Source organism: Ceratotherium simum, chromosome 6, assembly GCF_057802395.1.
Source record: "Ceratotherium simum simum isolate JZ-2026a chromosome 6, ASM5780239v1, whole genome shotgun sequence".
NCBI lineage: Eukaryota > Metazoa > Chordata > Mammalia > Perissodactyla > Rhinocerotidae > Ceratotherium > Ceratotherium simum.
The window spans coordinates 32,209,551-32,222,369 of record NC_141905.1 but is presented as its reverse complement, the minus strand read 5'-3'; the positions used below and the strand labels follow the sequence as shown (position 1 = coordinate 32,222,369).

The 12,819-nt window shown below is 39.4% G+C and overlaps 1 protein-coding gene and 1 pseudogene across 1 annotated transcript in view; both read left to right on the top strand.

Annotated features, from left to right (window-relative positions):
- Positions 1 to 12,819, top strand: part of KIFBP (kinesin family binding protein) — a 36,517-nt gene that overhangs the window by 1,156 nt on the left and 22,542 nt on the right. The window contains exon 2 of the mRNA XM_004427047.3: positions 11,825 to 11,923. Coding sequence (XP_004427104.1) covers positions 11,825 to 11,923 — 99 coding nt within the window. The remainder of the gene's footprint in view (positions 1 to 11,824; positions 11,924 to 12,819) is intronic.
- Positions 3,214 to 7,028, top strand: LOC147916826 (vitamin D 25-hydroxylase-like; annotated as a pseudogene).

The following is a 12,819-nucleotide window of genomic DNA, read 5'->3' as shown; positions in this document are numbered from 1 at the left end:
CTTCAGTTTCCATTCTTGTGATTGTCACTTGTTTGCTCCCCAGGGAATTCCTGCCCATTCTTCAAAACCCATCTCAAGAGTCACCTCATATTTTTAGTAACTTTCTTTGGATCGTTTTGTGCCAAACTGATTCCTCCCTCCTACCTTTGAATTCTTTTTTGTGAGGAGATCAGCCCTGTGCTAACATCCGCCAATCCTCCTCTTTTTTTTTTTTTTTTTTTTGGCTGAGGAAGACGGCCCTGGGCTAACATCTGTGCCCATCTTCCTCCACTTTATATGGGACGCCGCCACAGCATGGCTTGCTAAGCAGTGCGTCGGTGCGCGCCCGGGATCCGAACCAGCGAACCCCGGGCCGCCGCAGCGGAGCGCGCGCACTTCACCGCTTGCGCCACTGGGCCGGCCCCTGGATTCTTATAATACTTATTGTTTCCCATTTATATGGTACTTGGTTTCTTAAGAAATAAATCTGACATTCTCCTCGGGAACATAACACTTCAAAATACAAATGTATGAACTCCTTGTATGTGCCAGGTTCTTTGCTTCAGCTCACAAACCCTTACATCCAGTATTTCCAGTTCCTAATATATATGATCCAGGGAACATTTACCAAAATTGATCATATGCTAAGTCGGCCTCAGACGAAAACCTCAAAATTAACAAGTAAATCGTATAGGTCATGTTCTCTTATCATGGCCCAATAAAATTAAAAGCTACTTAATAACAGGAACTCTATCTCTTTTTGCTCACTCTATATAGCCTTAGTACCTGGCACATAGTAGGCCATTCTAAATATTTGTTGAGTGGATGAATGATCTAATGAAATTCATGAGACGTTGAATTCAGACAAAACTTCAATTTTCTTTAACCATATGGCTGCCTAAGATCTTAATAAACATTTAAAAAATTACTTCATGGGGCGGGCCCCGTGGTGTAGCGGTTAAGTGTGTGCACTCCGCTTCTGGCTGCCAGTTCCGATCCCCGGCGCGCACCGAGGCACCGCTTGTCAGGCCATGCTGTGGTGGTGTCCCATATGAGTAGAGGAAGATGGGCACAGATGTTAGACCAGGGCCAGTCTTCCTCAGCAAAAAGAGGAGGATTCGCATGGATGTTAGCTCAGGGCTGATCTCCGCGCGCCCCCCCCCCCCAAAATTCAATATCTCATAAATAGAATTAGAAATCCTCCTTAATGTAATATAGAAATCTCCAGTAGTTACTGTATTTTATTGATTTTAATATGCACATTCTTTCATATTTTAATATCTCTGTAATCAGGTTGCATCTTAAAGCTGATTGATTTTGTGTTATAATTTACTTGGCAGTGTGTTCTTGTTGATACATAAAATAATCATGTGTCTTAACAAATTGTGACATCTTACATTCAGTGAAATACAGTATTTCAAACAGCCAGCCTTTTCTGAAGGGTCAGTTATTAGAGGTATCTTTACTAAAATTGGGAACAAAACCTTGATTAGAGGTTCTGGCCATTGCAATAATATAGAAAGCAAATAAGAGTTATTAATTTTGGAAAAATAAAATAATTTATAAAAATAAATATCATCATTTGCACATGTGATCCTTGTATACATAAAAAACCTAAAGTCATCAACTGAAAAACTGTTAGAATTATCAGTTTAATAAAGCAGAGGATATAAGGTAAATATATAATATTAGTAGTATTCCTCTATATAAGCAATAATTTGTTAAAAATATTATTTTTAGAAATTGCATTCACAACACAGTATTAAGGGGTAATAGAACTGATAGTCTTTTTTTTTAAAGATTTTATTTACTTATTTATTTTCCCCCCAAAGCCCCAGTAGATAGTTGTATGTCATAGCTGCACATCCTTCTAGTTGCTGTATGTGGGACGTGGCCTCAGCATGGCCGGAGAAGCAGTGCGCGCCTGGGATCCGAACCCCGGGCTGCCAGCATCGGAGCGTGCGCACTTACCCACTAAGCCAGGGGGCTGGCCGAGAACTGATAGTCTTAAGAGGAGATATACCATGTTCCTGGGTGGCAAGATTAAATATAATGGTATCGTTATTCTGATATTCATTTATAGGTGTGATGCAATTCCTGCTGAAATCACAATAGGCTTTTTTTTTTGGAACTTGACGAAATGTGTTTATCTGAAAGAATAAAGAAAAGGGAATATAAAACTATGAAAAGAGGTCTTTCCCATTTTACAGAGGAGAAGACTGTGGCACAGAAATGCTGAGTGACTTGCAGACAGTTACAGAGCTGCTAACTGGCAGGGGAAAAGGCCAGAACACGAGCTTGTGTTTGGAAAGGTGTCCTGACCTCAGAAGGAGGCAGAAGTTTCCAGAGCTCTGGCACTGACGGAGCTCACCTGATTTGTTTTGAATCCATTCATTTATACTCAACAAGGAGCCAGCCTCTGTCAGGTGCTGGGAAAGAAGTGAAGAAGGGTTTTAGGGAGTTACAGTCTAGTGAGAGAGAGAAAATTAATCTAATTGTGGTGAGTGCTTTGAAGGAAAAGTACAGCAGGGCTGTTTGGCAATTGTGTTATTTCTGGTGGGGGCTTAAATCCTACTTAAACCACTTTTTACAAGAATTATTTTAGGTTTTTGCAGCTCTCTGGTGCTTTACATTTTTAAAGGGAAATGGATTTAGGTAAAGCAAATATATATAATTCTTAGATTTTACTTTCCACCCTCTAGTTCTCCAGGAACTGAGTATTTCCATTGAATATACTTGATCTCTGGTATATTGGTACAAAGCATCATAATATTCTAGAGAAATCGTGAGATGTGAAAGCATGAGACTGGAGATTGAGTCCTCTTTTGTCAGATAAAACTTGACCTTCACTTCTCTGAATTTTAATTTTTTCTCATATGAGTAATGAGAATAATAACTGAAAGCACTTAGGTGCTACTCTAATCTTCTTGGCTATTAATTACAGAACAGTTTATTAGGCCCACAAATTTAAAAGTATTTTTAGGTGCCAGCCTAGTGGCACAGTGGTTGGGTTTGTGCGTGCCACCTCAGCGGCCCGGGATTTGCTGGTTCGGATCCTGGGCGCAGACCTACTCACTGCTCATCAAACCATGCTGAGGTGGCATTCCACATAGAACTAGAAGGACCTACAACTAGGATGTACAACTGTATACTGGGGGCTTTGGGGAGAAAAAAAGAAAAAAAAGAGGAAGATTGGCAACAGATGTTAGCTCAGGGCCACTCTTCCTCAAAAAAAAAAAAAAAAGTATTTTTAAACCAGTTACGTGAAATGGTATCTTGCAGAATAGGAAATTGTTTTTCATATATAAATATTTGAAAGGAACGCTGTATTTACAATGAACATTCTTTTCTGGAAGAGCTAATCTAAGTTTCCTATCATAATAGATTACAAATTAAATTATAAACATGCTGGAAGACTCATCTTGGAATAGGTAGATCTGGCTCAATGTATTTAAGAATTGGGCATGATTAACCAGTTTCATTGCTGGTACAGCTATTTGAGGTGACCATGGTTCTTTACAAAGAGGGCACTTTACTGAAGGTGGTAAAATCGAATAGGGCTAATCAGTGCTATTAGGTGCAAGAGAGGCAGAGGAACAAGAAGGGAGCAAAAATGAAAAGGATGTATGCATTGAAGAGTAGACGTTGTTTGCCTGAATCTGCCTAGACTTAAGTTGAAAACTGCCTATCGTATTAACTCTTTAAGCTATGGAAGCATTTGATCTTAGTTGTGAAACACTGCTAAAGGTCTCCCGTTGTCTTAGAAGTATTTCCCAATTCTGACAGTCTCAAAATTAGTATAAGTTGTTAAAATACTATACCTTTTTTGGAAGTGGGAGGAGAGTGTTATCTCTTGCACATCTGGAAGGATTCGGAGGTGTGTGCTCACAAAAATAACTTGGACTTGAAAATTGCCTATGAGAAATGACAATCACTTCAAGTGACACCTACTTTTATGAAGTCTGTGAATTCAATTCTTTATAATTCTTGAAGACAACCAGTCTTCTGATCTTACACCTTCATTTTAAAGGCAATCTTAAACAGAAAGGCACCACATTGAGAATTACTCTTTCCTTGGAGATTCACTCTGAATGTGTGAGCCTCTGCAGTGACTTTAATCTTAATCCAAATCTTGAGAAGCATTCCCTAGCTAGCAAAAATTACAAGTGGTTTACAGATTATTTTCAGGTAAACATAGGGACAATAAAATAGTTCCTTTAAGGTAAGTAGAGTTGATAACTTATTAATTTATTTATATAGTAAGATTTATTGAGACCTTTATGGACAGCACTGAGCGAGAGTCTGTGGAGCGGTCAAAGATGAAAGAGATGAAATCACTGATTCTAAGGAGTTGATAATTTAGTAGGCAAGCAGAAGACAAGAATATGAATGTTTCTGGTTCAAGGTAGTATTAGATAAGTGCCATGGGAGCTTCTAAGCATGTGCTGTGGTGGTTCAAAGGAGAGAGAGAAAGAGAGTGCACCAAAAAAGGCTTCGTGGAGAATGGTGCCTAAAGATTTGGTATGATTTGGACAGTATGGCAGTCAAGGGAGGCATTCCAAATGAGAGAGCAGCCCAAGCAAAGGTTGAAAAGTATGTGGCAATTATCAGTTTTCATCAACAGCACTTTTCACGTTCCTCTGTTATTAGCACTTAGCCCATGGTGTTGTAATAATATGCTTAAATGTGTGTCTCCACCACTGTTCATTAATTCAACGTATTTTATCAATTGTCATCATATGCTAGGTACTGTCCTAGGTGTGAAAATATAGCAATGAACAAAACAGAGATAAAAATCCCTGCCGTCATGTAGCTTACATTCTAGTTGGCGGGCAAGATGGACAGCATAAACACAATAAGTAAATTATGTGTACAGAATTAAGTCAAGGTAAGGGAGATGGATGCTAGGGGGTGAAATTTTAAATTCAGGTCAGAGCAGGCCTCACTACAAAGAAGGCATCTGAGCAAAGACTTAAAGGAAATGAAGGAGCAAGCTATAGGAATATCTGGGGGAAGAACATTCCAGGCCAAGAGAACAAGTACAGAGGCCATGAAGCAGAAGGATACCATACTGAGAATCACCTTTAAAGAGACAAGAGGCTGTTGTGATAGCATAGGGGAGAAATGAAGGTGGCTTGGATCAGAGTGTCAGTGAATGAAGTGATCTTCAGTTTAGATCTTGGAGGTATAGCAACTGTGGTTTTAAATGGCTATGATGTAGTAAAGGAATGCCCTTTAATCAAAGAGAAAATTTTTGTGGACAGACCATGTTTTCCTTTATTCATGAAGATGACAAAAATGGGAGGCTTACTCAATTCCAGATACAGCTGAGGACGGGTTGATTACAGAAGATTAGCTGTAAACAGCTTTCACTATTTTAGATATAGCCAAAAGTCTGTTGATCTAAAATCGTAGAAGAAACCAAATTTTTCATTGATGCTGTTGAAACATACAAAAGTAGACCTTTTGACTTTGAACAGTTAATAACAAATGCTGTTTCAAACATATCCAATTTGATTATTTTTGGAGAATGACTCACTTATGAAGACACTGATTCAGTTATTTAGTGAAAATGTGGAGCTAGCTGCCAGTGCCTCATTCTTCCTCATTAATACCTTTCCATGGATTGCCATCTTACCTTTTGGAAAACATCAATAGCTGTTTAGAAATGTAGCTATGGGGCCAGCCCTGATGGTCCAGTGGTTAAAGTTCCACGCTCTCACCACTTTGGCGGCCCGGGTTCGTTTCCCGGTTGTGGAACCACACCACCTGCCCGTCAGTTGTCATGCTGTGGTGGCAGCTCACATAGAACAACTAGAAGGACTTACAACTAGGATATACAACCATGCACTGGGGGGCTTTAGGGAGAAAAAAAAAAAAGATGAAGATTGGCAACAGATGTTAGCTCAGGGCGAATCTTTCCCTGAAAAAAAAAAAGTGCAGCTGTGGTCTTTGATTTTCTCTCCAGGCTTATTGAAAATGTTTCGTTCACAGAAAGCCTCAGTTACCTCACCTTATTTTGTTGATGCTTATTTAGATGGGATGGATCAAGGTAAAAATGGCCCGTCATCTACTTTCTCCAAAGAAAACCTAATTTTCTCTGTGGGTGAACTCATCGTTGCTGGAACCGAAACTAAGCCAGTGTGCTATAGTGGGCAATTCTTTTCGTGGCCCTTTATCCTAACATTCAAGAACAAGTTTAGAAAGAGGTTGATTTAATTATGGGACCTAGTGGGAAGTCATCTTGGGATGACAAATGCAAAATGCGTTATACTGAGGCAGTTTTGTGTGAAGTTTTAAGATTCTGTAGTATGATGCCATTAGAGATTTTCCATGTAGCCTCTGTAGATGCAGTTGTATGTGGTTATTCCATTCCTAAAGGCACAACAGTAATTACAGATCTTTATTCTGTGCACTTTGATGAAAAGTGCTGGAGAGACCCAGAAATATTCTATCCTGAGTGATTGCTGGACAGCAGTAGATATTTTGCCAAGAAGGAAGCTTAGATTTTGTCTTGGAGAACAGCTGGCTCCCATGGAAATGTTCCTGTTTTTTCCTGCATTGCTTCAGCGGTTTCACTTGCATTCTCCACGTGAACTAGTTCCAATTCTGAAGCCCAGGTTAGACACGACATTGCAACCCCAGCCCTGCCTCATCTATGCAGAAAGATGCTCCAAGTATTTGGATGTTTTGTGGAACAAGGCTATACATTCACCTCACCTCTGAACCTTGTTTAATCTAATCAGTATGTGTGTTTAGACAAAAGTCACAGCATCATAAAGCCAAATGAACACAGATGTATCTTTATTTATTTATTTATTTAAAGATTTTATTTATTTTATTTTTTGCCCCCAAAGCCCCAGTAGATAGTTGTATGTCACAGCTGCACACCCTTCTAGTTGCTGTATGTGGGACTCGGCCCCAGGATAGACAGAGAAGTGGTGCCTCAATGCGCACCCGGGATCCGAACCCGGGCTGCCAGCATCGCAGCGCGCGCACTTAACCACCAAGCCACAGGGCTGGCCCCAGATGTATCTTTAAAAACAGTACTAAAGCAATAATAAGCATTAGCTATGAAAAAAATGTGAAAAGTAATACACTAAAACTAGCCTACCAGGTACTAAAACAGTACAGCAATAGTAATTTAATTAGATCCTGTTTGTGCTAGTCTGTTTCTGAACTCTACTCTGTTCAGTTGATCTGTTTATTGCAATGGTATTACCACACTATAGCATTTTATTATGTTTAATATTTGCTATACATGATAAGAGATTTGACCTCACTAATAATAAGCAAACTAAAAGAATGAAATAGAAAAATTATAACAGATTGGCAGAGATTATTAAAGATATTAATTATACTCATTGTTGGGGAGACTGAGGAAATGGATACTATCCATTAGCATTACTGCTAGTGGAAATATAAATTCGTAGAACTTTTCTGGAGATGAGTAGGTATCAGAACTCTTGAGTCAAGACTTTGACTTAAAAATTCCACATCAATATTCTAAAATAATATTGGGACAGGTATGCAAACGTCTGTTAACATGGATGTTCATCACAGCATTGTTAATTTTAAAAAAAGAAGAAGAAAATAAATATCAGTCAGTAGATATATGGTTAAATATATACTGGTACATCCATAGAGAAGAACAGTATGCAGCCATTAAAAATAATGATTTATATTTGTTAACTAAAAATATCAATATTAAGAGGGAGAGGGAAGACTATAAGGCATGTTTGGAATTATGTAGAATGATTTCATTTTGGTAAAAGACTACCTATATATGTGTAAGTGTGCATATGTATAGGAAAAAGTTTGAAAGTGTCAGTTAATGGGAATTTATGATATTTTGACTGCTTTGTCTCAATCTGGTGTCTCCTTCCTGGGAAACTATGGGTATATAGAACATGGACCCACATTAAATTATCAAAAGAGACTGTCCCCTTCTATCTTTACCGGGTTCTGGGAGCCTTAGGAAGATTTTTCTCTAGTTTTCTTCTTTTTTTTTTTTTAATTTATTTTGTTTTTTTCCCCCAAAGCCCCAGTAGATAGTTGTATGTCATAGCTGTACATCCTTCTAGTTGCTGTATGTGGGACGCGGCCTAGCATGGCCGGAGAAGTGGTGTGTCTGTGCGCGCCCAGGATCCGAACCCGGGCCGCCAGCATCGGAGCGCGCGCACTTAACCGCTAAACCACGGGGCCTTCTTCTGATTTTTGCTGTCAGCAATATATACTTGCATTATCATCTTGAGTGAAATTCAACTAATCCACTGTAGTAAAATTCCCTAAAAATTTAGTAGATTATTCTCCCCACTGCCAGGATATATGTGTATAAGGAGTACCTTTTGTGTGTGCTTATAGCTTTATTGAGGTACAGTTGACATACAATAAACCCACATATCTAAAGTATACAATTTGATGAATTTTGACATATGTATATGTTATGAAACAATCACTATAGTCAAGGTAATGAACATACCCATCACCACTAAAAGTTTCCTTTTGACCCTTTGTAATCCCTCCCTCCCTTCTCCTTGTCCTCCTCCCCCACATTTTTAAAGATTTCATAATGGAATCATACAGTGTATACTCTTACTTTGGTCTGACTTCTTTCAGCATCATTATTTCATTGGTGTGTCTGAGATGATCATGTTTTATTCTTTTTTAGTCTAAGATGGTGAATTACATTGATTTTTCATTGTTAAACCAACCTTTCCTTCCTGTGATAAACTCCACTTGGAGTTTTTACCAAGTAAAACTTGAATGAAGTATTACCCTTTTGTATATATTTGCTCAAATTTTGCTAAATTTTGTTAACGTTTTTTGTATCTATGTTCATGAAGGATATTAGTCTGTAGTTTTCTTGTTAGGTCTTTGCTTTAGTATGAGATGGGACGTGTCCTTTTCTCTTCACTTTTCTGGAAGAACTTGTGTAGAGTTGGTATTATTTCTTCCTTACATGTTTGGTAGAATTCACCAGTAGTACTTTTTTAGCTGTTTTTATTTTATATTTAACTTTCTCAGGGTCTTGCAAAGAACCTCATAAGTGACATAGAGGAGAGAACTCCCCCATCTCAGCACATTGTCACTATGACCTACAGTTCTAGACACAGGACTGATCAAGTCACTTAAAAAAATATGTATAAAATAAACGTATTATGTGAAGCTAGAAGACCAGCAGTCTGTTCCAGGGGAATAATCAAGTCACCTTTACTCTGTAGGGTTTCTAAAAATTTTTTGTGTCATGTGCCCCTTTTGCAGTCTAGTGAAGCCTGTATTTCATAAAACAGAATGATTTTTTTTAAATTTTATTTATTTATTTATTTTTCCCCCAAAGCCCCAGTAGATATGTCATAGTTGCGCATCCTTCTAGTTGCTGTATGTGGGACGCGGCCTCAGCATGGCCGGAGAAGCGGTGCATCGGTGCACACCCGGGACCCGAACCCGGGCTGCCAGCATCGGAGCGCACGCACTTAACCACTAAGCCATGGGGCCGGCCCAGAACGATTTTTTTTTTTAATTTAATTTTATTTATGCATTTTCCCCCCAAAGCCCCAGTAGATAGTTGCATGTCATAGTCGCACACCCCTCCAGTCGCTGTACGTGGGACGTGGCCTCAACGTGGCCGGAGAAGCGGTGCGTCGGTGCACGCCCGGGATCTGAACCCGGGCTGCCAGTAGCGGAGCACGCGCACTCAACCGCTAAGCCACGGGCCTGCCCCAGAATGATTTTAAATGTATAAAATAAAATGTAAAGAGTTAGAATAGAAACCAATAATATGGAAGTCAGTTATTGAAATATTTTTTAAAGCAAATGTACGATATAGTAATATATATACTTCTTTATTAACACATTAATAATATTGAATGATGTATCTAATAACTTCCATAATCTTAAAGTAGCAAATGAATATACATGATATTTTGAGATATCTGAAAACTGTAGTATGAAGATTTTTTTACTTTATAGGTCACAAAATCCCAGGTACTGTAATACTGTTGCATTTTGTTTTCTGAATTCATAATTGGAAGAAATGCTAAATTTTAGTAGAACATATTGAAAATAAATTTGTAATATTTTCCCCATCCACGTTTATAGACTCTGAATTCTCTTCATGTATACCTTGTGGGTTCATGGGCCCCAGGTTAAGAATCTGCATTAAAAATTCTATTTCCTTATCCTGTTCCCTTCCCTAGGGAAGTAAGCAAAAGATGGTAGAAGCCCAGCCTTAGAAGTATTCTTGTGCCTGAAGGACTTTCCCAAGGGATGGGAGGCAGTCTAACCTCATTGGGGAGCTAGGCATCCTCTCTTGAGTTCTGACCATCTAAATGGGCCTGATTTGCCCTGTATAGAGCCTGACAAAGAGTCATGTGGCAGGGAGCAAAGTGGCTTAGTTTTAGAAATATTATTTAGGGTATAACCCCAAATCTAATCAACTTCTCTTTACCACCTTCATGGTAGTAGAAGGAAGTTGGTGCTCTGGAAATCAAAAGGAAGTGATCAATACAAGAAAAGACACTACCAATGAAGAATTTTTGATTGGGGACTGGATATAAAGTTATGTAATTTTAAGAACTCTGGAAAATGTTTTGTAGTTTGAAATGGTAAACATTAGGAATCTGATTTAACTGATGAGGAAAGGCATGTAGCATCTTCTGATTTTTCATACCATATAATTTGAATTATTGGAATTTGAGAGCTCATCTCCCTTTCTTCAGGCTTGAACCAAACAGTTACTGTTGAGAATGTTTCCTTTTTTAAGAGGTCTCTGGGGGGCCAGCCCCGTGGCTTAGCGGTTAAGTGCACGCTCTCCTCTACTGACGGCCTGGGTTCGGATCCCGGGCGCGCACCAACGCGCTGCTTGTCCGGCCATGCTGAGGCGGCGTCCCCCATACAGCAACTAGAAGGATGTGCAACTATGACATACAACTATCTACTGGGGCTTTGGGGAGAAAAAGGGAAAAAAAAGGAGGAGGATTGCCAATAGATGTTAGCTCAGGGCCGGCCTTCCTCAGCAAAAAGAGGAGGATTGGCATGGATGTTAGCTCAGGGCTGATCTTCCTCACAAAAAAAAAAAAAGGTCTCTGGAGGAGATTGTAGATGTTTTGAAAGCATTATATGTTTCTGACTCATCTTTGTCTCTATGTATATTAGTTATGTATTGCTACGTAACATTTTACCCCCAAATTTAGCAGCTTGAAACAACAAACTTGTATTATATCAGGAATCTAGGCATGCCTTAGCTGGTTGCCTCTGGCTCAAGGTCTCTCATCAGATTGTTGGCCTGCTGGGGCTGCACCTGAAGGCTTACCTCGGGGAAGATCCGCTTCCAAGCTCACTCACATGATTGTTGACTGGATTCAGTTTCTTACAGGCTGTTGGTCTGAGAGCCTCAGTTCCTTCCTGGCTGTTGACCTCCCTCAGTTCCTTGCCACGTGAGTTTATCCATAGGGTGGCTCACAGCATGGCAGTTGGCTTCCCTCAGAGAGAACAAGTGGAAGGGAGCACCCAAAAGGGAACCACAGTGTTTTGTAACCTAATCTTGGAAGAGACCTTCTGTCACTTTTGCCATATTCTGTTTGTTAGAAGCAAGTCACTAAATCCAGTCCATACTTAAGGGGAAGAGATTATACAAGGGTATGAATACCAGTAGGCAGGGGTCATTGGGGATCCAACTTAGTAGCTGCCTACCACTAAATGAGGACAATATTATTATGAATAATTAATTTGTTAATCAGACTCTGGTACTATTAGGTGAATATTGACTTTGAGACTATGAAACTTAACTGCAAATGGAAGATTTATATTGTCATTATTTATTTCTCGTTTCTTTATTTTCCAGAATAACCTAGGTATCTTGTGGTCTGAAAGAGAAGAAATTGAAACTGCACAAGCTTACCTAGAATCATCAGAAGTGCTGTATAATCAGTATATGAAAGAGGTATGTTGCATGTCAGATAAATTTTAAGTTTTGACTGAAATTAGTCAACAATTGATGTTAAGAATTCCTCACTTGGGGCTGGCCTGGTGGCATAGTGGTTAAGTTTGCGCACTCTGCTTCAGCGGCTCGGGGTACGTTTGTGGGTTTGGATCCCGGGCGCAGCCCTACACACTGCTCATCAAGCCGTGCTGTGGTGGCATCCCACATACAAAACAGAGGAAGATTGGCACAGATGTTAGCTCAGGGACAATGTTCCTCAGGCAAAAAGAGGAAGATTGGCAACAGATGTTAGCTCAGGGCCAATTTTCCTCACCAAAAAAAAAAGAATTCCTCACTCATAATCACTCATATATATGATTCTTCAGTATACTCAGGGACCTCTCTATAGAGCTGTCTAGGTGGTCACCTAATAGTTGAAATTATTTTATATTAAAGACTTTAGGTTTCTTAAAAATAATCCTTGGATAGGGTCTAATGGCAACCTTTGTCCAAATATAATTGTATTGGAGATATTATTCTAGTGTCATCCTAAGATACTGATATTTGCATATTTTCATTTATAATCTAAAAATTCTATTTCGATTTCCACTGAGAGTAGCAGGGATTAAAGGAAAGCAAACAAATACTTAAGCAAAATATCTGAGATCATTGAGGCAATGGTTCTCAAATTTCAGCATGTATCAGAATCACCTGGAGGGCTAATTAAAACAGAATGCTCACTCCCAGACTCTGATTCAGTAGGTCTGGGTTGGGGCCTGAGAATTTGCATTCTTAACAAGGTGCCAGGTGATGCTGATGCTGCTTCTGGGTACAGCACTTTGAGAACGACTGCTTCCGGGCAGTGGTTTTCAGTGACTTTCCCCCCCCCCCCCCCCTCTGAAATCCTTCTGAAATGC